Source organism: Xenopus tropicalis, chromosome 6, assembly GCF_000004195.4.
Source record: "Xenopus tropicalis strain Nigerian chromosome 6, UCB_Xtro_10.0, whole genome shotgun sequence".
NCBI lineage: Eukaryota > Metazoa > Chordata > Amphibia > Anura > Pipidae > Xenopus > Xenopus tropicalis.
In genome coordinates this window covers 85,543,000-85,569,921 of record NC_030682.2, presented here as the reverse complement: position 1 = coordinate 85,569,921, position 26,922 = coordinate 85,543,000, and the positions used below count along the sequence as shown (strand labels likewise).

Genomic DNA, 26,922 nt, shown 5'->3' with positions numbered 1-26,922 from the left:
AGTCCAACAGTCCTGCCCATATAGGGGATCTCTACATCCAAGTGAATTCAACAAGTGTAATCATGTTTAAAACAGTATTGCAGTGCTTGTAGTGATTTGTTTTAGGCATTCCTTGAGACCCAGCCATATATGCGAGTAATTAAACATTGCACTAATTACTTGTTCTTTTATAATTTGTTATCCATTGCTGACCTTAGTAGGTCATGGGTCTTGAACCCCTTTTTGGAGAATTTATTTGAAAGGAAACCAAATTTATAGTTTTGAGAATTAGAACAAACAATCCCTATGGTGAAATTCCATGAATTCAGTGCTTGTATTAGGCTGTATCTTTTGTAATATCTACATATTTAGAAGTCTAATTAAAGGTATTAATCACATTTAGATGATATTATATTAAAATGTTTGTGCCGACAAAATAGGATCAAATATGCTTTACCTAATTGCTTATTGGCTCATTAAATTTACTTTTGGAAACCCAGTGGCTGATAAAAAGATTAGGGTACTTATCTGAGGCAAAGTAAAAGATTAATTGAATGAATTTTCAGCATTAAATATATTACATTTTAACTTTTATGACAATGGCACACTAAGATTTGTCTTTTGCACTTAAACCTATGTATGCTACCGCAGGGGATAAATTTCCCAAAATTGGCTTGCCACTAAATAATATTAGATCTCCACAAGTAAAACTTAGCACTCGCAGCAATCCGGCTTAATTGTGGGTAAATGCCACCCATCATGATGTTATTCAGTTGACATTTTTGGGCAATTTGTTCCACATCTTAGCACAGCTTGGTGGTCCCTGCTTAGGTGTTTAAATATGCAGCAGGATAATCTGTGTCCACTGTTCTTTGTGTGTTAATGATTATTTAGGAAAAATAATTGGAAAATAACCAGTTAATTTTTGCTATAGAAATAAAGCCTTATATGTGCCAGCTCTTATCAAGCAAAAAAGGAACTGGATTTGGCCTCAAGGAGGTACCTTACATTTTATATAGCTTGAATATGCCTTTGCACTGTGGCATTGGGTGCTGTTTGTTGGCATTTTGTTTCTTTGGCAGTGTGCCTTCACTTTGGCTCATCAATGTCTTTGATAATTTTACTTTGCTGTAGGCAAAGAGCCCACAAGGAATGCTTTAAAGATGAACATGTAGCCCAATTTAAGGCATCAATCTGTTGTGTTGGGCTGTAGAAGTTACATGTTTTCTAACAGGCAAAGTAGAACAGTATTATCATTGTCTTATTCATTTATGTGGCTTTTCTCTTAGAAAAGATTGTGTGCACCATTAATCCCTTGGTCATGTGGCATAGGCAGTGTAGAGTGCAGATGTGCTGCATTCTCTCTGTCCCATCTTTTTTTTACTGACATGACAAAATACCTTATTGTGTAACTAAGGAAAAAAAAAAAATCACTAAGTAATATAATTGAACATTGTTTTAATATCTTTCATAAAGATTGTTAAAACCATTGATAACTATACATAAATATGAAACTGACTTTTTTTTTTTAATTCCTCTTAACAGACAATGCCAAGTGCTTTCATACATAATTATTTTATCCTTGCCAACAGGGTTTTTAAACCTGCTCAATTGATATCTGAATGATTTTTGGCAAGAGATCGATTGGGCAGGACTGTCAGAGCACCTCATAAAAATGCAGATAAGCTGCAGACTCGGTCTGAGGGGGTCAAATCGGCAGTTTATGTCTGCCCATATATAGCTGTCTTTCCTACATCACCTTTCAGGCAGTGTTGTTCAACTTATTACATGTAATGGCCCAGTTATGTCATACAGCATGTTGAAGGGCCAAACAGAATTAAAATTGTTACATATTTAAGAGATTACAAGAGGTGCAATCAAATTAAAATGGTGGGCATAGGGGGCCCTCAGATCGTGGACCGCATCAACAAGCCAATGCAGTCCCCAATCAGACGGAAAAATCAAACATGCCCAATCAAGATATGGCCAATTTCAGGCCAGTTGTTGATTGAGGAGGCTTGTCAGTGGTGCCCATACACAGGCAGATAAGCTGCTGAAGGGTCTAAGGGAAATGGCCTGTGTATGGCCACATTTGAAAAGAAAAAGTCGTTATTATTGGAACTATTTGATTTGGCAAATATTATTGCTTTTTGAGAGGTGATTGAGATACTAGCTTTATATTGAGTCATACATTATGCTCTAATAATGCTATAGAATGGTTGACAACTGTACATAGCTGTTTTTTACTGTCTGCCTTATTTATTCCCATTAACTTGAATGGATTATGCCATAAAAATAATGGTGTTAAAGGGTTTGTTCACCTTTGAATTAACTTTTAGTCTGACATAGACATTAATGTTCTGAAACAATTTGCAGCTGTTTTTCTTTTTTACTGTTTTTCAGTTATTTAGCTTTTTTTTATCAGCAGCTGCTGCTTTTGGAATGTCAACAGCTGTCTGGTTGTTAGGTCTTGTTTCCTTAGCAGCCAGGCAGAGGTTTGAATGAGAGTCAGGAATACTAATAGGCTATAAAAAGTAACAACAATAATAAAATTGTAAGCTCACAGAGCTATATAATTTTTGTTGTCAGTGACCCCCATTTAAAAGCTGGAAGAGAAGGCAGAAGAGGAAGGCAACTCATTTTAAAAATTATAAAACAATAAAGGCCAGTTGTACTCAGGTGGTATAAAAGAAAATACCTTTATAAATTTACCTTTTATTTCATAAAAAAAAAAACCATACTTCCCTTGTAATGTATAAACATGTTGCTATCTGGTGACTAGGGTCAAGTTTGAATGACAGCCTGTAAGATGAATAGAAGAGGGTCTGAATAGAGAGAACTAACAAAAAGTAATAATAATACAAATCTACATTGTGTTTACATTGCCAGTGCCTTGCCTGCCATTAGACTTAATAAATTGAACAAATTTATGTAATTTGAAGGTCACTGTGGTTGAGAGTTTACACTAGGTTAACAAGACACTATAAATTCCCTGGGGATGCCAATAAATTAGTCCACGTCATTGAGTCCAATCAAGTTTTTTTGACCTTAGCTTTAACCTGACTTTACTAAATGCAGTGCCCAGTTTAGCTATTTTGCTACCCGTTGGGCAGGGTAGACAGGTTGTGAAGATCTATTTTTTTGCTATTCTGAAAAAACAAGGGGATCTATGAGTATGTAATTGTTTTTAAATGACTTGCGATCTTTAAAATGGAAGCAAGTAAACTAACCCTAATTGAGTTATGAAATTCTTTTTGTTAGATTGCATCTCAGCGCACCAGTTCTGTGGATCTGTCCTGCTGCAGCTTGGAATATCTCCCAGAGAACCTGTTCTACAGCCAAGATATCACACACCTCAACCTGAAACAAAATATTCTCAGACTCTCTCCAGGTCCAGCAGCAGAAGGCACTCTTGATGATCTTCAGAGGTAATTTGGAATATTGAACAATGCCCTAAAACTCCAAAAGCCCAGCCTATTTGTAATTTTCACAGTAATGCCAAAAGAAGACGATAGTGTAGCTCCAGTATACACCATGCTGTGTTTTTTAAATTATCTATTTGTTTATTTATTAAGCTCCTTTCTCTTCATTTATCATACCTTAGGGCACAGCATAACTTACACCCAAAAGCTGATTCAGGCATGCTTGGGTTTTTCTCACTAGTGAGAGCGGGCACGACAAAAGCTCAGTGCTAAATGTAATCACTAGGAAAGAACAGGGAGTTGCATAGGAGTAATAGAGACAGAACAATATCCCTAAGCATTGAACCATAGGAAGCATTAATCTTTCAGGTTATGGTGCTGCATAAAGAAATAATGGAGCGTTGGTATCTACTAATACTTATTTGAATTCCCATTTCCCAAAAATATATAGGAATGCGGCAGTTGACGGGTTAATCGTGTCATGTCCATCTTAAATGGCTGGTTTTGATGACCATAGTTTCTCTTAATAAATAATAATAAATGCAGAGGCCTCTGAATCAGTGTGCGGCATGCTGTTCCAAATTATTATCTTGTACTTGTATCACCATATGGCAACATCTTACTAATGCTGTAGCATTACAATAATGTTATAAACAAATGTCCGACAGTAGCTGTGAATATATTAACAAACAATGTTTACAGAATAAAACTGGAGGATTCAAGGGGTTACAGAAGACACATCCTTTTTCCTCATGGAGTTTTAAACTGTTGCTAATCCCTTTTATTTCTCTGTAATGTAGATCTGCTGAGAGACATTGAAATAAACAGATTATCATTTTCTTTTTGAAAAACAACTTTATTATGTTATTCTTCCTCAAGTATAGATAATGCTGCACATCCCTACCTTTGCTAAGAGAGTGTATTCTTGAGTTTGGTTCCTGAGTGGCAGTGGGATTTGATCAACAAGGGGTTAACAGAGGTCACAAGGAAGAATCTACCTTAAATACCAGCTTTGCCCACATGGAGCCTCCCAGACTCACTAAGAGCTTACTGCACAAGTGCTTGTAAGATGCAGCCAGTCATGTAAAGTGTCATGGCAGCTCAATCAAACTAGACATATGAGGGGGAACAAAACACAAAGCAAATCTTTGTGTAGATGCCAAGTGTAGCTTCAGTTATACTTCTCAGATTTCTGCTGCAATACAACTTTTAATTGAGGTTAAAGTGGTTAAATATTCAGTTCTTATTATGCCATCCTTTGTGTCTAATTGTAAATTGTACTTTACAGGACACTGCAAAGTTGTGTGAGTTATTGTACAACATTCTAGTGTAAATCATGAGCTTCGGGGATAAATATTACATAAACAGAGTTCTTGTTCTACTGATAACTGCTTCCTTCTATCATTCTGAAAGTGCGACAAAGATCCCTTTCATTCCCTGTTGCTCATCCATTCATTTGTGCATTCAGTCTATTTATGTGACTTCCAGACACAGTTGTCCAAGCTAGTTCTTATCCCTTCCCCTCCCTACTGTTGTCAGGCAACGGCAAAAGATCAGGCTACACATGCACATTAAGCAGACATTTGTGCCCTGATTTCATCCACTTCCTCTGGAATTGGTTTGGAGTTTTGACAAATGTTTTGACCTGTAGCTTGTTAGTTTGAAAAAAATGTAAAAGTTGCCGCTAACCCAAATAAAGATTGACTTTTTGCACTAGACATCATTTTGTCATTACATTACAATTAAGCATGCATAACTGAATGAAGAACAAATTCCAAATCCTTCTTTGTCTCTGTTTTATCAACCCTTTACCAGAAGTAGATCCTAAAATTTACAGTTCCTGTAGTTAGGTACCTGAGTGCCAGTCACCATAGACTTTATGGTTTAGTGATAAGTGTTTATCTGTTTTGAGCAGGACCATCTTTTCATGTATTTTGTATTGCAGAAATCACAACACTTTATCTACTCGCCATCATTTTACTTTATCCACTGCCAGTTTAAGTTCTTAATTTTTATTCTAGTTTGTATTCTTTCGGTTTACATTTCAGGTTTACAAAGTTGAGGAGTCTCAATCTTTCCAATAATAATTTGGGTAGTTTCCCACTGGCTGTTTGCAGTATCCCTACTCTGACAGAACTCAACCTTTCCTGTAATGCTCTTCGGGCCATTCCTTCACAGGTTGGAGACATGAACAAGTATGTATCCAATACACAATCCTCTTTTAAAAGAAAAATGTTATATGAAGGGCCAGTGTAGTAGTAGTAGTTGCTTATGGTTTTAAGTACAAAAAAAAAACTGTTTTTGTTATTTCCTATGCAAACCCCTGTTACTCCATGTTTGGTTATAGTGAGGTAGATAATTAGAATGTATGCAACCCCCTTCCTTTGCTTTTTGTTGCTACTGTTTTGTTAGATTACTCATCTTGAACGCAGGGGTATACTGCCCCTTTAGGGCACTAGCAAACATAACCAATTGTCTCCTGTGCGAAATTGCGGTCCCACGGGAGACAAATTGCCAGAAACTACCTTGCCATCTGGATCCATTTAAATTGAAAAAACACTTTACATGCAATGATCCCAGGCGAATGCCCAAGAAGGTATTTTCTTGTGATTATCTGAGATTTCCACATGTAAAGTGTTGTGGCTTTTCATACCATTGGAGTTACCAGCAGCACTGTAGAAGTCAGACAGATGTTTGAATGTCCTCTATAACTTATATTCTGACTTTACTAGGAAGTCTTCCAGTGCTCAAATGAGGTCAAATGCCTGATAATTTTCCATGTATAAGTAAGAGACTGTCCTTGTTTTTTTTTTTTTTGGGGGGGGTGTTTAAATATTCATTATTTTCTTTTTATTGGGAATCTTGGGGATTCTAGGGGTCAGGATACCATGTGGCTGTCTAGGTATAGTTTTGTGAAATGCATATTGAGTTCTGTTTCATAAGGGTTAACAACTTCCAATGTATCTAAACAATAATAAAACTTGAGCAAATGTAAGCAATAAGTCAACTAGGTAGGTAGGAGTGTAATCTGCAGCTAAGTTGGTATGTAGATATTAGAACTATCTATCATCAAAAGTGTGCTTTATTTGAGATTTTTGACCATTTTAATTATTTCTACAAAAATGTAGCCAAGGGTTCATAGTAAACCAATATCTGTTACTTCTGGAGTTTGTATAGAAGCGATTTAATCTTAATTGTTTTAGCTTGCTCCTTTTATCGTTCCACTCCCCCACCATTGGGGCTTTTGTGCTTTTCATTTCCTGAAAATTAAAGCTATAGCAGATAAAGCTGGTCAGAAATAATCTTTCTTGTTATCAAGCTCTAATTTTAGCTAGTAGTGACACTTTTTGCTAAACTCTGTATTTTTGTACACACATTTTTTTTTTTTACTTATTTCTGGATCTGTTATCTGGAAACCCTTAATCCAGAAAGCTCCGAGGCCATCTCCCATATACTCCATTTTAATCAAATAATTCACATTTTTTAAAATAATTTCCTTTTTCTCTGTAATAATAAAGCAGTACCATGTATTGATCCAGACTAAGATATAATAATCCTTCTTGGAGGCTTATTTAATGTTAAAATTATTTTTAGTACACTTAAAGTACGAAGATCCAAATTAAGGAAAGACCCTTTTCTGGAAAACCACAGGTCCAGAGCAATCTGGATAACAGGTCCTATAACTGTAAATCTTTATAAACCTTAATTCAGCATCATCATTTTATTTATATAGTGCCAGCAAGTTACTCAAACCTTAATTGCCCAATGTCTTCAAATAAGTGCAGACATAACAGTTCACATTTTAAGTAGTTAGTATTGCAGAGTTTTGAACATTTTAAAAGAATTGGGGCATGATTAGTTAATTATTGTTTGCTAGTCAATGTCTGAGTGGCATTGAATATTATCATCTTTCTAAGGCAGTGCTGTCCAACTGGCGGCCCGCGACCCCCCTCTGTGTGGCCCCCCACCTGTCTGGCTGCTTTGATGGCTTACCTTTGTGTAAGTTTTAAATAGTATCAGTACTGAGATTAACTGGCCCCCTGCATGGTTCTCACCTCAGATTCAGGCTGTAATCACCCTGTATTGTTTAAATATGTAATCCCCAGTTTTTCTTTTAGTTTCGGCATTGTTCACCCCCTGCAGTGTTCACACCTCAGGCTCAGGCTGTAATCATCCACCTTGTTCACCTGTTCACACCTCAGTGTAGTGCCTGGACTATGCTGCCTGTGTATATGGCACACACACAGACATCATAGGGTAGGCAAAGTATGGCACATAGGCAGTATAGGGCAAGGAGGGTATGGAACACACAGGCAGCATAGGGCAGGCATAGTATGGCACATAGGCAGTATAGGGCAGGGAGGGTATGGAACACACAGGCAGCATAGGGTAGGCATAGTATGGCACATAGGCAGCATAAGGGAGGCAGAGTTCTGCCTGTGTGTGCCATACTCTGCCTGCCCTATGCTGCCTGTGAGTGGTGAACCTGGCAGGGGTTTGTTCTGGGAGTTTGTTAGTAGTTGGAAACAGCCATTAAATGGTCCCTAAGGTGTGTAATTATGTTGCTGGGGGTTGCTGTGCTATCCACAGGGGAGGAGGAGGCATATGGATTTAAGGGTGTGTCTTAATATGACATAATATAATTCTTTCATATATAAATAACTGTTGATATCCCCGCAGTGAGGACCAAGCATTTGGGTTTTTGCTGCACTACCACCATTGTGATAAAATGGGTGTGGTTCAAAAAAGGGGAGTGGCCAAAACTGGCTTCCATTAGCGGCCCTCCACCATGTATGCTAGAGAAATTCCGGCCCTCGGCACCCCAGAAGTTGGACAGCACTGTTCTAAGGGACTCCTGGCGGAGTTATCGCACAAGAGACACACTTAAGATATAGCGTCATTGTAGTAAACATGCACATGTCCACCTGAAATATATTTATTAACACTATAAATTAAGGTAGTGCCATTTAAGTTAAATGAAAGCAAGCAAAGCTACGTTTGTGCTTGATGGCCATTATTTTAATTTTTTTTGATGTTCCAGTTTGCAGACGTTCCTTTTGGATGGCAACTACCTTCAGTCTCTCCCTGCTGAAATGGGAAACATGCACCAGCTAAACTATTTGGGCCTCTCATTTAATGAATTTACAGACATTCCTGAGGTGGTGGAAAAGATGGCTTCCATGGATAGATTGTGTATGCCAGGGAACGCTTTGGATATCCTAGAGTTGCAGACTCTGAGGAAGATGTCACAGATTAAGCATGTAGATTTAAGGTAAATGTCTTTTTCATTAACTTTAGCACTTGAGAACAAGCTTACAGCTCGAAACATCATGTTAAATAAAGAAGTCAACAGCACAGGTTCTGCATGAGTTTCCCCATGTTTGTTTATGGTCTTTTTCTTTAACTTATATTTAATAAAAGGATAAATTATTTTTTATTTTTTTTTACTTTTTTTATTATGTTTCTCACAACTTTTTAATAGTGGGCAGACACTCATTTATTAACTAAAAATATTATGTTGAAAATAGCTCTGTAGCACAGTGCTTATCTTTAATGTGGAGTTAACCCAAAATATTTGTATAATCTGTTTGGATGATAAGGCCCCTAGGAACACTACAACACTGCATTTTGTCTGCAGCTGCTCCTCTCAAGAGCAGTGATGGAAAAAATATACCCAAAGTTTTTCTGTGGATGTTGATTATAGCAGAATATTTTATAATGGACACAATTTGCAAAGCTGAGTAGCAGGTGTTCTTTATGGTATGCCTATTAAAAAGAGTTCCTTCTTGGGGGCTCATGTATCTGCTTATAAATAGAATATGACCTGAGAGGGATATCCCAGTTTAGTAGTCTTCAGTTGAGATCGGTAAGGTGGATGAGAATTGACCTTTCTGTTTGAGACTCTCCTGGAATTCCAAACATTTAAACATCTCCTTTTAGAAGGAATCCACTAACACAATCTGCCATTGGGGGTTTACAGATATTCACTGTAATCCCTGCTTAAATTCTTTGTGGCTGGTTCTGCATTCTTTAGATAACTCCTAAGTTAACATGCTGCAGAGTTGCTAATTCTGATTGGCCAGTAAGTGTGCAAGTAGTTTCTGCAAGATTTTGGGTGTGTGCTTTTTAAGTGGTCTATATAGGCACTGAATTAAGTGTTAAACATTACTATTAAAAAAAACAAAAGCAGCAAATACTAATTCTTGTATTTTATGTTTCCACCAGAACATACTTAAAGAGTATTTAAGCTTAAATTTAGCTTTTAGTATAATGGTTGACGGTGGTATTGTATGGCAAATTGTCTCCTGTTTTTGTGGCATTTGAGCTATTTAACTTTGTTTTGCAACTCAAGTATAGAATCCTAGCAGCTTTCCTGTTTCTAGGGTCCAATTTACTGTAGCAACTAGACAGTGGTTTAAACAATGACAAACTGGAAAAGCAACTGTAATAGACTTAAATAGACGACAAGCAATAAAAATGAGCATTTTGTGACAGCAAGTGTCTGATCCTGATATTAGAGAAAACTTTAAATTGCACCCTGGAATGAGACAATAACATGCTAATAGATAATATGTAGACAATCTGTGCTTTAACCCTTTCCCTGCCAACGACGTACGTTGTTGCAGGAAAAGGCTTTATCTATTTATTTAGCATGCGCTGCTTCTGCAGAGAGTTTTTAGTGATGACAGCCCCCTGGGCAACGAGCCAGGGGGGCTGTCATGTCGGCCCTGCGATCGTCGCGCCCCCCCCCAAGCAGCAGACGCGATCGCATTGCGTCTGCTGCTTGCTCCTGGCTTCCTGTTTCACCCCCCCCCAAGAGCCACCCACTCACCAGGACTGCAGCAGGACGGCCAGCCATGCGACCTGGATCTTCTGGACAGGTAAGTGTGTTTTTATTTGTTGTATTTACTCACTTACACACATTTATACCTACATACAGCACACAATTTAGCACTTTTTTTTTTTTTTTCATTTTGCACACTAATATACACTTATATACACTCATATACACACTTACATACTGTCACACTACTTTTTACATATGTGTACTTTACAAAAATATCTGGGGGTCTCTGGATTTTTCTGTATAGTTTGGGGGTGTTACAGCACATAATACGCTGACAGGGGGCTCTGTATGCAAAAGCTGGGTTTGCAGGCGAGAAATCCATATGCACTATTTTCATTTTGGGGTCAGTACATACCACAGACTTTGGTATATCTATGCATATTGGGCATCAAACTGTTCAGTAGCCCTTAGGTGTTCCTATTTGGGGTGATTTGCCTTTGTACGCAAGAAATTGTGTGAGATAAATGCGGCAAACTTCCAACATTTTTAGGCGATTTTCTGAAATATCCTAAAAATCGGCAAACTTAGGAAAGACATGGGTACCCATTATAGATTCGGGGGAAAGTGTATTTTCCAAAAATATATGGCTTTCTGGGATGAGCGTACTTTTTTGTAGCATTATCCCACATAAACGATGTAAATGTGTAGATTTTTTGAAATGACGCATCATATGGGGATATGTTCCCATTGCGGCCCCTACATGCCACATATTTGGGTAAACCTATACATATTGGGCATCAAACTGTTCAGTGGACCCCTGGCATTCAAATTCAGGATGTTTTATCTTGGTACCTAATGCTATGTGGGAGATAAGATGCTGCAAAGTGGAAGCTTTGAGCGGATTTTTGGAAATGTCAAAAAAAAAAATGCTAACTTTAGAAATGCTTTGCGGCTTGGTACTTTGGAGTAGAAAGACATGGGTACCCATTTTAGATTCGGGGGAATGTGTACTTTCCAAAAATATATGACTTTCTGGGGTGAGCGTTCTTTTTACTAGCTTTATCCCACATATAATGATGTAAATGTGTTGATTTTGCAGGAGCTGAAATGACAGAAATGATACATCATATGGGGGTATGTTCACATTGGGGCCCCTACATACCACATACTTAGGTAAACCTATACATACTGGACATAAAACTGTTCAGTGGACCCCTGGTGTTCAAATTTAGGGTGTTTTATCTTGGTACCTAATGCTGTGTGGGAGATAAGATGCTGCAAATTGGAAGTTTTGAGGGGATTTTTGGAAATGTCATCAAAATTGCCAGCTTTAGGAAAGCTTTGTGGCTTGGTACTTTGGAGTAGAAAAATATGGGTACCCATTTTAGATTCGGGGGGGATGTGTACTTTCCAAAAATATGACTTTCTGGGGTGAGTGTACTTTTTACAAGCTTCATCCCACATAAATGATGTAAATGTGTTGATTTTGCAGGAACTGAAATGATAGATCATATGGGGGTATGTTCACATTGGGGCCCCTACATGCCACATACTTAGGTAAACCTATACATATTGGGCATCAAACTGTTCAGTGGACCCCTGGCGTTCATATTTAGGGTGTTTTATTTGGTTACTTTATGACCTGTAGGAGATAAGATACTATAGACTGGAAGCTTTGAAGCGATTTTTTAAAAACTTCACAAATTTTGATAAAAACCTATAATTTTAGGAAAGCATTGTGAGTTGATAGTTTGGAGTAGACAGACAATTGTGCCTATTCTGGATTCCCCAGAATCTGTTCTTTCCAGAAATATGTAATTTTCTGGGATAAACCTTCTGTTAGTGGAAGTTTTGGCCTTGAAATCTAAAGTATGCAGCTTTGTGAAGCAGTGCTTTGGAAATTTGGTAGTGTACTGCTAGGAGTTTTTGACCTATATAAGTGAGAAATCTCCATAAAACTATATATATTTGGTATTGGCACGTTCAGGAGACACGGGACTTTCCAAATCAGTTGTATTTTTGTGCATTTAATAATTTTTGTTTCTGGTATGTGTCTTTATATTATGAAAAATATGATTTTTTTTTTAAATTTTTTAGACATTTAGAGGCCTATATCTTGTTACAGAATTGGAATTACACCAAAATTCTACCATATTTTGAAAGCTTAGTTTGTCCTGAAAAAAAACAATATATTGTTTTCCTGGGTAAACCAAAAGTCCCCCCGAGGAAAGGCCCCTAAAGTGAAACAGTGCAAAATGTTCAAAAACTGTCTGGCAGTAGAAGTTCCACTTTGGTCCAAAACGGCTGGCAGTGAAAGGGTTAAAGAATGACATCTGTTAAATTTGTTGTTTTCATCACTAATAAGAAAAATAACTTGTCAAGTATTATGTATTCATTGTGTCTGAATCTAGAATAAAAACCACCTCTCCTGATTATGCATCCAGTATATTTTTGACTTTTGCTCTAGGCTAAATGAAATCAGAGGATTGGTAATAGATGAGCCAGATTTTTTGCCTCACATCACCCAGTTGGACCTCCGAGATAACAAGTTGACTGATCTTGATGTGACTGCCCTCAGCAACTTAGAAGTCCTGCACTGTGAGAGGAACAGACTAAGGTGTCTTAAAATCAGTGGCTTCTTCTTAAAAGCACTTTATGCATCTTCTAATGGTGAGGATATTTTAAATGAATCATTTTATATGTTTAATACAGTACTTTAATTGTACAGTACTTGTTTTATTACTGTTTAAAGGAAAGGCTAACAGAAAAAAACAGTAGCGCTCTGACACAATGAAGGCATAGGCATGCTCAGTAGAGTAAAATTTTCTGATTTATTGTGTATTTACAAGTAGAATTTGGTACTAGGGACAACTGGTAAAGGTGCTCTGGCCCAAGGGAAAAGCTTATCAGTGGGATTCCCAGGGGAGTGCCATACATACTGGCACCTCAGGTGATTCAGCCTTTCTTTGTCCTTTTAAGTATTTAATTGTAACATAGAAGCTTTGTATTGTTCTTTGATAAATATAAATGGGAAGCAGTGCTATAAAATTGAAGTCTTCAAAACTGCTGACTGGTTCCATAGACTTCTTTTGAACATGACACAAACACTCTTGTTTTTCAGCTGGAGGAGAATCTTCTGAACCCTACTAAGGAACAATTTATTAGTTTCATTCCAGCTGTGATAGGCATATTTGTCCTGAAAATGTTAGAATGTAGATTTTCTGGCTGATTAACTGCAGACACCTAGGTTGAGGGTAGAATATGCCAACATAGAATATATCCCCTGTTCCAGCAGGTGAAAAATACAGCCCATTGGTGTGAGCCTTATGGCAATGCTAGATGGTGCATTTTGTTTCCAGTGTAGAATAATGATTATGGGAAAGAACAAAACATCCAGAAATGTATTTTCGCTGAAGAGCCATGTACTTGCTCTCCCCACACCATTGCACTTGCTCTATTGCTCTAAAATCCTGCATCAAGTGATATGACAAGTGTATCACCAGGGATACAACAGTCAAAATGCCATTTAATGTAATGCTATATCTGGACATTTGCTGCCTCTCCATTAGTGCGATTTAACATGGGTACCAAACTATCTACCAGTTCTGAATTTGATATGAAGGAGTCTGTGCCAAGAGAATGTAGATAAGAGAGACCTAGCTCCTGTTTAAATAAGCTTATTCCCCCCCCCCCCCCCCCCAAGCAAGCCCCTGTGGAAAACACAGATTCAGCTTGCATGGATGTAGTCTGAATGTTACTGCATGCATGTGACCCAATTTCAGCCTAAAAATGTGCATGTTTTGGGCCAGTGAGATGTGGATCGTATACAAGCCAGTTATTGAACGCATGGGGCACAGGGCAAAAGCAGGGCGAATTGGCATGTTCTCTGCCAGCAGAAAAACACTGTGTATCAGGGGCCTAAAATGGCTTTGAACAGCATTAAAATAAGGCTTTCTGAACATGCTCCTAAGTCCTACTTTTGTTTTTTATTGTAGCAAGGGTCTTTTATTCATTAGAAAATGTTATGTCTATGGCCTAGCTGTATTAAAATAAATATTTACTAATTATTCTTTTTTTTTTTTTTCCCTTAGAACTCCTAAATCTTGATGTGTATCCAAACCCTTGTTATTTATCATACATGGACATTTCTAGGTAAGGAGACATACTAAGTATATTCCATAAGAAAAATTTATCTCCGGCATGCTTCTCTGTGAGAGAGGGCTTGAAGTGAATTATTAAAAAGGCCTCCAGTTGACAGAGTAAAAATGCCAAAATACTCTCTGGTATCATTTACTCTAGTGTTGGAGTGAGGTCTAAACTCCAACACCCTCATCTCCTACAGATATCATAATATATACGCTATGTGTGTGTGTAATATGGTTTGCACTAACAAGTCATTGGCAGCATAGAACCAAAGTGATTATTGTAAAAGTATACATTTTTTTACATATGGTATTTTAGTGATGGTGAATGGATTTACAGTGATAATTGCAAATGTCACCCCGCTAGATACCAAGTTGTCTTGTGATAGCAAAATGTTACATTAGATGTGTTGGAAGTTTTTCTTTACAGATTTTAACTGTTTGAGATAGATAGAACAGAGAGCGAAAGGAACAAGAAGAAGATTATTTAGAGAGAAAGGGGAAACAGATGGGATTCCTGAATATAAAGGCATGGTACTTTAAAATCAATAAGGTTCAGAATAGGACAGCATTAGTTCTATCATAGGATTGTAGTGCCCTTTTGCGGGGCAGCCGACCAGCGAATCAGAAAGGCACTTTGGAAGTTTATTCCAAACTGTGAACTTGTATAGATGATACGCATGAATGGAAAGAAGTCTAGAAGATACTGCTGGGATGGTGGAGTTAACAACACAGGAGGAGAATGAGGGGACTATAGGAGGGGAGATGGGAACAAAATAAACAAAAGGCAAAGCATGTAACAAACAATGCATGTGTAACATGACACTCCCCATCTAAAACCTTTACATTTCAAATATTAAGCAGCTGTCTTAGCAGTATTTTACCATAAATACTGTTTACTACAAACAAAACTTCTCGTTTCATGAAGGGCTCAACATAAACTGGTACTTGGAATGTGAAAATGTCTTGCTTGACATTCCAAAGCTACATTGCATAAGGGAAATGTCAGACCCTAGCTTGAATTCCTTTACACCAAAGACATAGTCCTCAGAGTGAAAGGCTCTCATTACCTTGTCACTATTAGAGACAGATTTGTGATGTCTAAGGTTGGCAGTGGCAAGCATTTTCTGAGTTCGGGTGAGAGGATTGATTGCTTCTTATGCCCTTCATCTACATAAAAGTTTCTTTCAACAAACTGATAGTTTTTTTGAAGGCAGAAATTGCTACTGCAGGTAAAGGGCTGTTACATAATACATGTACTTTCATTCAGTAGAGTGATCGCTTTGTTGTTGGCACCGTTATTGCAGTACCATCGGAACCTGAAGAAGTTTCTGTTGTCTGATGCGAATGATGTAACAGTGAAACGTGTTGAACATCAGCCATCACAGGGACTGATTCTTGTCTGAAACAAAGCAAAACTCCTTTAAGATTATTGTTCAGATTAGGCTGTTCAGATTAGTCCCAGTGAAAAGGTGGTCGTTAAGGGAAACGCCTATCAAGCCCTTGAATCGAAGACCACCTTGATCTGGTCTTGTATGCGAAGGTGGTACATGCCAAAACATGGAAGGTACCAACATTCCTCTCCTTTCTTAAGTGGTGGTTCAGGCTCAGTGTGATCTCTCTCAAACACCTTCCACATAAGTCAACAAAGTGTTTTTCATCTCTGGTTTTCTGTGCAGGGTGCGCTCTAAGGAAGTAAACTTTGCTTTTGCAAGCTGAGTATTATTTGGTAGTCTTCTTCTAGGGACATGAAATGGTAGGGGGCTACCCAGCTGTTGGAGTGATCCTGGTAAAACTCCTTGTCCATAGTTTTCAGGAACTCCTTGTCTTCCATTGTGGCTGCTAACTCATTCTCATTCTGTTGCTTAGATCTGTCCTTTCAGGGGCTGTAGTAGGTGCAGATAGAACATCCGTCCTTTTTACTGACACTGGATGTCTGTGGTCTTTGTGTAATGCGTGGGCTTGTGGACCTTGGAGCAGACAGACCAAGAGGGTTGAATTCACCGTTAGATTATCATTGCCAGATATCTTTGGAAAGCTTTGCAACCTTTTGAACAAAGCATCCTCAATCACTTCAGGGCTGCCAAAACTACACTCAAGACTGGTCCAAGCAGCGTTAAAGGGGACCTGTCACCCCAGCTGTATAATAAGTCTTTATCAAATTGAACATGATACCCAAATTCATTTTTATATGAACACATCCAAACCCATTATAAAGGCATTTAAAATCCCAACTGTCAATCATATATTGCTTGCCCCACCTCTATGATCTTGATTTGTAGGTATTTGGAGGACCTTGTATAGTGTCTACTAGTTACAGAACAATGAGATCTGGATTCATGAAGTTATGTGATTCTCACTTTTGCTAATGCCTTTATTTGTATTTCTAAGCTATCTCTGTTTAGATTCAGTTCATCAAATTCCTTTTACCTCTTTCTGTGACTCTGCAGTGTTGTACCGCTTCAAGAAGTTGGCATATTTAAAACACAATTGCTGGTAGCTCTAATAGGTAGCAATTAATTGTTTAAGAGTGCCTTTAAGTTGCAGTGAATCAAAGGCAGGTCGAGAAATAGCAGACATACAGTTAACAATATTAGACCTTAAGTACTAGAAAGCAATTCTTTATCAGTTTCAAACTTTTGTTGAATCAGTTTGGTTGTGTGTGCTTTGATTTTGTGCTGGATTCAAGGTTTAATTCCTGATCTGGAAGGAATTCTAAAGCTGGCCATACACGCACCGATACTATCGTACAAAACCTCGTTTCGTACGATATTCGGTGCGTGTATGGCATGTCGGCGAGTCATGCCGATCGGCCAGGTTAGAAAATTTTGATCGGGCGCCATAGAAGGCGCCTGACCAAAATCTGCCGTCAGGGCTGAATCGGCAGAAAGAGGTAGAAATCCTATTGTTTCTACCTCCTTATCTGCTGTTTCAGCCCTGACGGTGTGTGGCGGATCTGACGATGTTTCGTGCGATCATCGGTCAGATCGCCACGTTGTATGGCCAGCTTAATTCTTGTTGTGGATCAGCTTCCACTGAATGTGTGTTCTGTGCTGAGACATTGTACTGGCAAAGGAAAAGTTAATGCTTAAGTCCTTCAATAGCAGAGAAATGCATTCTGATTGAGCTAGGAGTTTGCAGCGCCTATGTTTGCAATACAATGCAGACCAGTTTCACTTTCACTTTGCAGGATTGCAGGCAGGAATCAAAATGCCATGTGCTAATGCAGCTGTACAGGTATGGGATCCCTTATCCAGAAATCCTTTATCCAGAAAGTTCCAAATTACAGAAAGGCCATCTCCCATAGAATCCATTATAAGCAAACAATTTTAATTTTATAAAATGATTTCCTTTTTCCTTGATCCCAACTAAGATATAATTATTCCTTATTGGAGGCAAAACAATCCTTATGGGTTTATTCAATATTTAAATGATTTTTGGCAGACCTAAGTACGGAGATCCAAATTACGGAAAGATCCCTTATCCGGAAAACCACAGGTCCTGAGCATTCTGGATAACAGGTCCCTTACCTGTACTATGCATGTATGATGCACAAACTGATTTATATGATACACTTCCAATAAAGAGTCACTGCAGTGTTGATAACTTGAAAGATGCTGTTTGCTATGCTGAGGTTAGTTTGCTGGCATATACAGATTTGTGAGGCAGTGGCAGTGGTGCTGCACAATCCTTAAGCTGCTGTATTTCTAGTGTCCATGTATAATGTTTCACATTAAATTACTCTACAGTCTAAGCATTGAAAGTGTGATCTGTATAACTTAAGTTGTCTCAAGATAGCAAAGACTTTAAACCTCAGTAGTGTTGTTGGCAGACAGTTGTCAGAATGGCACTTTGGAGATCAGGAAGCTTTAGACTGTGGAGATCTTGACAACAGTGAACATCCAGATAGGAGAAAAGATCCTTATGATCTACCGCAGTGCTGTCCAACTGGTGGCCCCCCACCTGTCTGGCTGCTTTGATGGCTTACCTTTGAGGAAGATTTATATGGTATCAGTACTGAGATTAACTGGCCCCCTGCATGGTTCTCACCTCAGATTCAGGCTGTAATCCTCCTGTATTGTTTAAAAATGTAATCCCCTGTGTTTTTCACACCTTTTAATCTCTGCATTGTTCATCCCCTGCAGTGTTTACACCTCAGGCTCAGGCTATAATCACTTACATTGTTCCCCTGTTCACACCCTCAGGTACCTATGTAGGTACTGCCTGGCCTATGCTGCCTGTGTGTATGGCACACATAGGGAGCATAAGGCAGGGAGGGTATGGCACACACAGGCAGGGTAGGGCAGGCAGAGTATGGCACACACAGGAAGGGTAGGGCAGGCAGAGTATGGCACACACAGACAGCATAGGAAAGGCAGAGTGCTGCCTGTGTGTGCCATACTCTGCCTGCCCTACCCTGCCTGTGTGTGCCATACTCTGCTTGCCCTATGCTGCTTGTGGGAGATGAACCTGGCAGGGGTTTGTGGGAGTTTGTTAGCAGTTGGAAATAGCCATTAAATGGACCCTAAGGTGTGTAATTATGTACTGGGGGTTGCTCTGCTATCCACAGGGGAGGAGAAGGCATATGGAATTTAAGGGTATATCTTAATATGACATAATTCTTTCACATGAATGATGGTTGATATCCCCACAGTAAGCACCAAGCATTTGGGATTTTGCTGTGCTACCACCATTGTGATAAAATAGGTGTGGTTTGAAGTGGGTGTGGTTTCAAAAAGGGGAGTGGTCAAACTGGCTTCCATTAGCGGCCCTCCACCATGTATGCTAGAGAAATTCCGGCCCTCGGCACCGCAGAAGTTGGACAGCACTGATCTTCCGCAATATACACCTGGATGGAAAGGAGTTTAGAAAATACTGCTGAGAGGGTAAAGTTAACAACATAGACGGAGAACTGAGGGGACTACAGGAGGGGAGATGGGAATAAATTAAACAAAAGGCAAAGCATGAGACAGTGCATGTGTAACATAACATTGTCTTTAACACATTTTGACTGCCTAAAGAAAGTTGTTACAAATATTCATAACAGCTATTGTTACTACTGAAAATGCAGTTAAAGGACAACAAATATCCAAACTCACCCAAGGTAATTTGTATGCCTCCTTTTGCCCTAGGGTAAAGATGGAAGCGCACTAATTAGTCTACCTTTGTATTCAGTGTACCCAGAATTTCTTGTGTATTTTTCAGCAAAGATAAATGTCGGTCCATGGTCCAAAGCTTGCCAAGTGCATTTATTGGACTTTTGCTATCTTTACCACAATCTGCTAATATATCTTAGCTGATTAGATATATAATACATTGCACTCTTTTCCTAAAAACAGATTTGTTTTTATGTTGATATAAAAGTTACAGGCAGTTACATACGATTGTACAAGGTCTTTGTAATGATTTTTGTGCTTACTCTGCATGGTAGGCATAGCTGGCTTTACAACTTTTTTTTTTAACTGTCTTTTCAGAAACTGTCTGCATTCCCTTCCTGAGTGGTTCAGTGAAAGCAGAAATTTAGAGGTACTGGATGTGAGCCACAATCACCTAAATGAGCTTCCTGACCGGTGAGTCCTTCATTTAGCTTATTTTCAGAGAAAATAAATTAAAAGTTCCAAGTCAGTGTGAAGATGCACACTGAAAGTCTGCACAAAACAAGTACAAATTTGCCTTGTCTTTTCTCTGTTCTGCTAGCTCACATGCAAATTTTATAGCACTTCCGGTACCTTTCATTGAGATATGGTGCTTAGCCTATGTACAAATATATAGCTTCTTGATCTTCAGTCACCTGACTGATTTAATTTCTTTTTCTGTTCATCTTACCTAAAAGCTGATTTGGATGACTGATTATTAGGGTCTGTGACCAAAACCAGATATTACTCCAAGCAGAAAAAAATAATCACAAAGTAAAGATCAATTTATGAAAACTATACTACTCATTTACTATGCACTGCACAGTGTGCAAAGTGATCTTAATGTAGCTCTTGCATTCTAGGGTAAATTACACCTTATATGTTTTAGGCTTCTGTATCGGTCTAACACCACTACAGCAAAACTATAGGTCTCCAGAGATTACCCCAGTAGCTCCCCATGTTTTTGCTGATTTACAGAACTTGCTTTGGGCTACTGTCAGGTTCCTGTGTTTAAGGGCCAACACAATATATTGTATAAAAACAATATAAAATTCAAGATACAAGGCTGAATTGTAATGTATTCAAATTCAATATAGCAGCATAGAAACCAATGCTCATCAGAATATATTAATAATCAAGCCTGTAACTCAAGCACAAGTTTGGCATGTGGGCCTAGGGAAGATCCACTTGTTTGGGGCTCTGGCACACGGGTAGATTAGTCCCCCGCGACAAATTTCCCTGTTTGCGGGCGACTAATCTCCCCGAAATGCCATCTGACCGGCGAAAATGTAAATCGCCGGTGGAATGGCATACGCGGCAGCGCGATTTCAGTGAAATTGCGGAAGTTTCCCTCAAGGCAACTTCCGTGATTTCGCTGAAATCGCGTCGCCGCGTATGCCATTCCACCGGCGATTTACATTGTCGCCGGTCGGATGGCATTTCGGGGAGATTAGTCGCCCGCGAACAGGGAAAAAAGAGTTATAAAAGTATTAGTAACCTGCTATGTAATATCAAATTTCAAGTGATATGTTTACATTTGTTTATGTCTTAAATTACTTTTGTATCATCTTTCCTGGAAATTAACAGTTATTAGCTTTGTAAAACCATTGTGTGTTTAAATTGGTAAGTGCCTTCTTATCTTGTCTTGTTTTGTTCTTCTGATTAATAGGTTATTCTGTACCAGTGCTTTGAGAAAGCTACTTTTAGGTTACAACCAGCTGCAAAGGCTTCCAGAATTAATTGAGAACAACCAACTTGAGGTACTTGATGTGCAGCACAACCAGCTATTGGAGCTCCCTGCCAACTTGCTGCTTAAATTAAACAGGTAGGAATAATTTAAAAGACATTTAGAAGGAAATTAAATTGTATAAGCTTGGCTTGTTCTCTTTACTGAACTACATGGCAGTATATAAATGGATATTATCATTAGAAAAAGTGTTTACCTTCTTAAAGGGGACCAGTCAACCAAAGAAATAATTCTTTTCTATTGTGTTTGTTAAGCAAAATTTCACTTACATTATATAAGTAATATAAATTTTATTTCCTTCAGTCCTAGAATTACACAATCACAGCAAATAGGCAGGTGCCATTTTGTGGACACTGTTATTAAGGCAAGCTTTGTATCACCCCAAAATCTTGTGTATGTGCAAGAATGGGGGACCAGATGCCCATGTCCATGTACAGGTTACACAGTTTGATGAGGAGAAGGGAGGGGAAAAGTGTGATGTGCAGTGACATCTAGGTAGTGCTGAATGGAAAGCTAAAGTTATGGCTAAGGCATCGAGGTGGGGCAGGCAATATATGATTGACAGCTGGGATTTTTAAACGCCTTTATAATTAGTTTGGATGTGTTAATATAGAAATGAATTTGGGTTTCTTGTTTAATCTGAAAAGTACTTAATACAGCTTTATACAACTTTTTATGTCTGGGTGACAGGTCCACTGTCACAAACACAGTGTCTGCTTTTACTTTGCTTCATAACAAATTACTTTGATTTTTTGCTCATCTTTTTTTCTGCCATTTATGTGTTTACTTTGTTACTTTTCTGGCAAGGTCTTGTCTTGCTTTACGGCAGGTATTCTAGATCCACTTCTACTTCATAAAAAGTCAAACAAATCAGCAGCCCACTGAGAAGGCTTTGTATAAAGTCTAAACGCCACAAGAATTTTTTTTATCAGATTTGTCAAATTTTATCTGATCTTGTCATGCAACACCACACAACCACACAAGATTTTGTAGGATCCTACAAAATCTGATCTCCACAGCTGTAGTGTGATGTTGGATCAGATAAAGGAGTGTTTTGTTGCTGCAAGTCCTATCCAATGGTCAGTGTATTTTAGTGAGAAAGTAGTCTATCAGACTCCATCAGTTTCTAGCTTGCCAAATGAAGGAACAGCATGCTGCATTCCTTTCCAACAGGCATGTTGTGTTGAATGACTTTAATGTAGTTCACACCAGATTTTTGTATCCATTCGATTTTATATTTAACCTATGCAGCTACATCCGTCGGATGCGTTTTGTCAATCTGACACAACAATAGGCAAATGTATGTTAAACACAAGCCTTATCTGTTAAACCAGTGTTGCAAAAGGGGAGTATACGGTCCTTATAACATCTGGTTGGCTTGAAAATGAGAATGAGGCAGTGTTTGCAATGACCCTTAGTTGCTTGATATTGAATGTGATTTCATTCACAGCTGTTTGTGTTGTCCGTGCCTTGCATAGGGAAGTAATGTGTCCCACTGTAAAATATACGGATGTTAGGCAATAATGAACTTTCTGTTGTAAAATATAGGGATATTGCTATTCACAAAACATTAGTAAATTCCATTAAACCATAGGTATTTTAATATTCTTATATTTTACTGCAGGAGTACTTTATTATACTACATGAGTTTCAGTGAGTTATGGAACATGGATAAATCCCTTTATCTGAATCTGCTGTTGCCTGTTAAGGTCCCCATACACGGGCTGATTCTAGCTGCCAATATTGGTCCCTTAGACCGGTTGGCAGCTAATCGGCCCGTGTATGGGCGCTACCGACAGGACTGCCCGACCAATATCTGGCCTGAAATCAGCCAGATCTCGATCGGGCAGGTTTAAAAATCTAGTCTGATCGGGGACTGCATCAACGAGTATCAACCGCATCAACGACTGATATCGGCAGCTAGAATCGGCCCGTGTATGGGGACCTTTATTCAGTCATCTGTCTAAACCTGTATACTTTTAACTGTCAAGCCCACCCATTCTGCTTTCTTTCTTTCTTTTTTTTTTTTTTTTTTTTTTGCTTGATGCAGAATTGTTCATGTGTAAGACTATAAAGTTTTTCTGCAGTGTGATCATTTCATATACTGAAAAATGTTGTTATACCTACTATTTGGGTATTGTGCAATAACAGGGTCTCTTTCCCCTTTTTATGATCTGCCTTTCTCCTACTGCCTAGTGCAAAATGTAGGAAGGATTCCCAAGCACAGATCCATACTGGCAGACCGCACTGGTAGTCTGCCATAGACAATACTGAGAATTGCCTATGCTAAAACACACATACTGTAGAGACAATTATCAGCAAAAGATCAGCATTGTCTATTTTAGTAGCCGTCACAAGAAACTGCAACTAGTACGCTACCAGCCTACTTGTCTGATCTCCTGCCCTTGCTGTTATTGGAAAGATCCAGAATACACATGCAGGAACTGGCCAGCCTAGATTTCAGATTTTGGTAAAGCAAATTATATAGCTTTTCAGAACACCACATGATTCTTTTATTGCAGGTGGCAAGTACCAACATGTTGGAAAGGCAGCCTACAGAAAGCTGACTTATTCTTTAACTCCTTTGTGTGTGTGTGTGTGTGTGTGTATAACTGGCAGGTTTATTAGTAGAACCAATATATTGCATCTGTGGAATTTATACTGGAATTTAATTAAAAAATAAATTTACTTTTTTCCCCTTTAACCTTAAGGTGAACTTCCCCTTTAAATAGTGAATCTTTAGCAAAGATATAGTTAATTTCCCAAGAAGTGGCTAGTTGTGAGATACTGTGCATATGTACAATATAAGAGCCAGGTTTGTACTATATAATATACCTAATTTTCTTCCCACAAATTATATTTAATTAGAATGTTTATTATTCCTAGTAAAAGGAGTTAGTTCACTTTAACATTAACTAAATGTCATGTAGACCATACTATTCTAAGACAATATCCTATTAGTTGATTTTTGTTTATTAATAGGAGAGACCTTAAAAAGAAAGATATAAAGAAAATAGTCTTTTAAGATAGTGCCAGCTATAACATACAGAAAAGTTTATTTCTGTTATTTTTTCCTTTTTTGCAGCCTAAGGTGCCTCAATGCCTCTGCCAACCATTTAGAAACCCTTCCTGCCACATGTCTGTCCGAAGAGTCGCACAGTATGTTGCAGGAGCTGTATCTGACTAATAATAATCTCACTGACAAATGTGTGCCCTTATTAATGGGACATCCCCACCTGAAGATCCTGCACATGGCCTTCAATCATCTACAGACTTTCCCAGCAAGGTGAGTGCCTCTTATTTGTAACTTTAACCTGGCACAGGCCTTATCTACTCTCTGCTTGACTGCCAATAAATGAGTTTCCTTATGAGAAAGGTAGTGGGGGGGCATTTATTAATGAGTTTCTGCCCAGTTGCAAATTGCAGTGATAAATGAGCCACTGTAAGAGACCTGTTCCATTTCTGATTATTCACAATTCTTTTCTATGAACGTTGCCATATAGAACATAAGTGTCTAGACTTTGACTACAGAAATCGTAGAAGATAACTATGGCTCTTGTGTATTATATAATATAAGATGAATATAACCAAATTGGCATATTGGTAAATATTGCCCTTTTACCTTGCGATCTTACCATTTTGTGATGTTGTTTGTGACCCTCAGAGATCGCCTGACAGTGCATAACGCAGAGTCTAACACTAAGGGCCATGACACACGGGAAGATTTGTCACGCCGCAACAAATATCCGTTGTTGCGGGTGACTAATTTCCCCGCAATGCCATCCCACCAACTAGAATGTAAATCGCCAGTGGGATGGCTTATGCGGCACCACGATTTGGCGAAGTTGACGAAGTTTCCTCTCCTCGTGTGTCACGGCCCTAATAGGAAGAATTGTGGAATTAAAAGATTACGTAACGTCTGTTGCAGTACATTTCTGAACTGTATGTCGTAAATGAATCTGATCTTAATTGCTTGACAGGAGGATATGTTATGTATACATTTAAGAAGTATATTCTTACTTTTATGCAGTAAAATGGCCAAACTGGAGGAACTAGAAGAAATAGATATTAGCGGGAACAAGCTGAAAGCCATGCCAACTACCATAATGAACTGCAGGCGCATGCACACAGTCATTGCTCACTCCAACTGCCTGGAAGTCTTCCCTGAAGTTATGCAGCTATCCGAGATTAAGGTTAAGAGATTTTAATTTTTAAATGGCCTGGTTGCTATCTATATGGGCATGAAGAAGTGTGTGGGTTTGTGTGAAAAACATTTTAAACCTCTTGAATTCTGTTTTAAGATTATTTTTAACACTGTAAGTGTTTTTAATATGTGTAAATAAAGTGGAGTAAGAATAAACCACATTAGTCTGAGGTGGAATAAAATCTATGGGTTAAATTTCCAGAATAAATACAGACAAGATACAGGTCAGTAAATCAGAACAGACCTTGATAGAATGCAGCATTGTAGACACGTGGAGCTATTAGTAGCAGCTACTTGTAGTGGTGACTAAAATAGACAATGCTGATCATGTATTAACAGTCTCTACGTGTGTTTTAGCAGAGGCAATTCTCAGTATTGTCTATGGCAGGATATTTATTGGCATTTAGTAGCTGTAAAAAAGTAGCTGCTACTAGTAGCTCTGTGTGTCTTCAACCTTAGGGCAGTGGCACACAGGCGACTAATCTCCTTGACATGCCATCCCACGGGCAAGAATGTAAATTACCGGTGGGATGGCATATGCGTCGCTTCAGGTTTCCCGAAGTTGCCTCTGAGAAAACTTCAGGCGGCTTCGGGAAACTGAGGAGATGCGTATGCCATCCCACTGGCGATTTACATTCTTGCCGTTGGGATGGCATTGTGGGGAGATTAGCCACCCACAGTAACTAAGATTTATTGTGGAGCGACCAATCTCCACGTGTGCCACTGCCCTTAAGGGCAGTAATTGTATAATTGGCTATTACCCCTTACAGGAGTCCTGAAGTAACATTCGTGAGTACGAGCCCTACCTCTGCTTATGTCTGCATGCTAAAACAACACTTTCTGTGCAACTGAGAGGCAGTGTCAATGGCATTTACTTATAGCACTGTTGTAGTACTTGCCTGTACTAGATTATTAAAAATGATAGATGTAATTATATCATACGGTCATGCAGTGTTTAAAGTTTACCAGCCCCTTCAAGTTATAGTTGGAAATCTGACAGTGATTTTCTGGCACCCTCATGTACAGCATATTTGGCAGCCAACAATTGTTCCCATGTTTTTCCTCCTTATAATTATGTTGAAGTTGCTTGCATGCCTGCTGAAGCATGAACAGTGCAGTTAGTTAGTCCAGGAGTTGAACAGCCAAAGATTAGCTTCAAGGTTACAGCATTTTCCCACGGAGAGGAAGCTTGTTCTGGCAATGGCATGCAATGTATTGGAATCCTGTAACAGAGCTAAAACTGGAGGCAAGAGGAAGTATGCCTCATCCGTTTACTTTTAGTAATCTCTTCTAATCACTTGTCATCTTTAAACGCAAGTCTAAAAAAATAGGGAAAATGCAGAACCAGAAAAGAGAAGGTACATTAAATTATAAGCATTTTTCTGTCCAGGCGCTTTCCACACTTGCTGAATTAATCATTCTGTATAACAATTACTCTTTTCCATTTATAAAATAATCTGCAATTGCTGATAAAAGTTTGATTTACGAATGTGACGTCATTTCCTT

The 26,922-nt window shown here is 38.6% G+C and overlaps 1 protein-coding gene across 2 annotated transcripts in view; it reads left to right on the top strand.

Annotated features, from left to right (window-relative positions):
- phlpp1 (PH domain and leucine rich repeat protein phosphatase 1) overlaps window positions 1-26,922 on the top strand; it is an 89,708-nt gene that overhangs the window by 39,966 nt on the left and 22,820 nt on the right. For both annotated transcript variants that reach the window (XM_002934390.5, XM_004915308.4), the window contains exons 4-12: window positions 3,241-3,407; window positions 5,450-5,596; window positions 8,443-8,673; window positions 12,656-12,858; window positions 14,280-14,340; window positions 19,805-19,900; window positions 21,135-21,290; window positions 24,298-24,498; window positions 25,243-25,405. In XM_002934390.5, coding sequence (XP_002934436.3) covers window positions 3,241-3,407; window positions 5,450-5,596; window positions 8,443-8,673; window positions 12,656-12,858; window positions 14,280-14,340; window positions 19,805-19,900; window positions 21,135-21,290; window positions 24,298-24,498; window positions 25,243-25,405 — 1,425 coding nt within the window. The remainder of the gene's footprint in view (window positions 1-3,240; window positions 3,408-5,449; window positions 5,597-8,442; window positions 8,674-12,655; window positions 12,859-14,279; window positions 14,341-19,804; window positions 19,901-21,134; window positions 21,291-24,297; window positions 24,499-25,242; window positions 25,406-26,922) is intronic.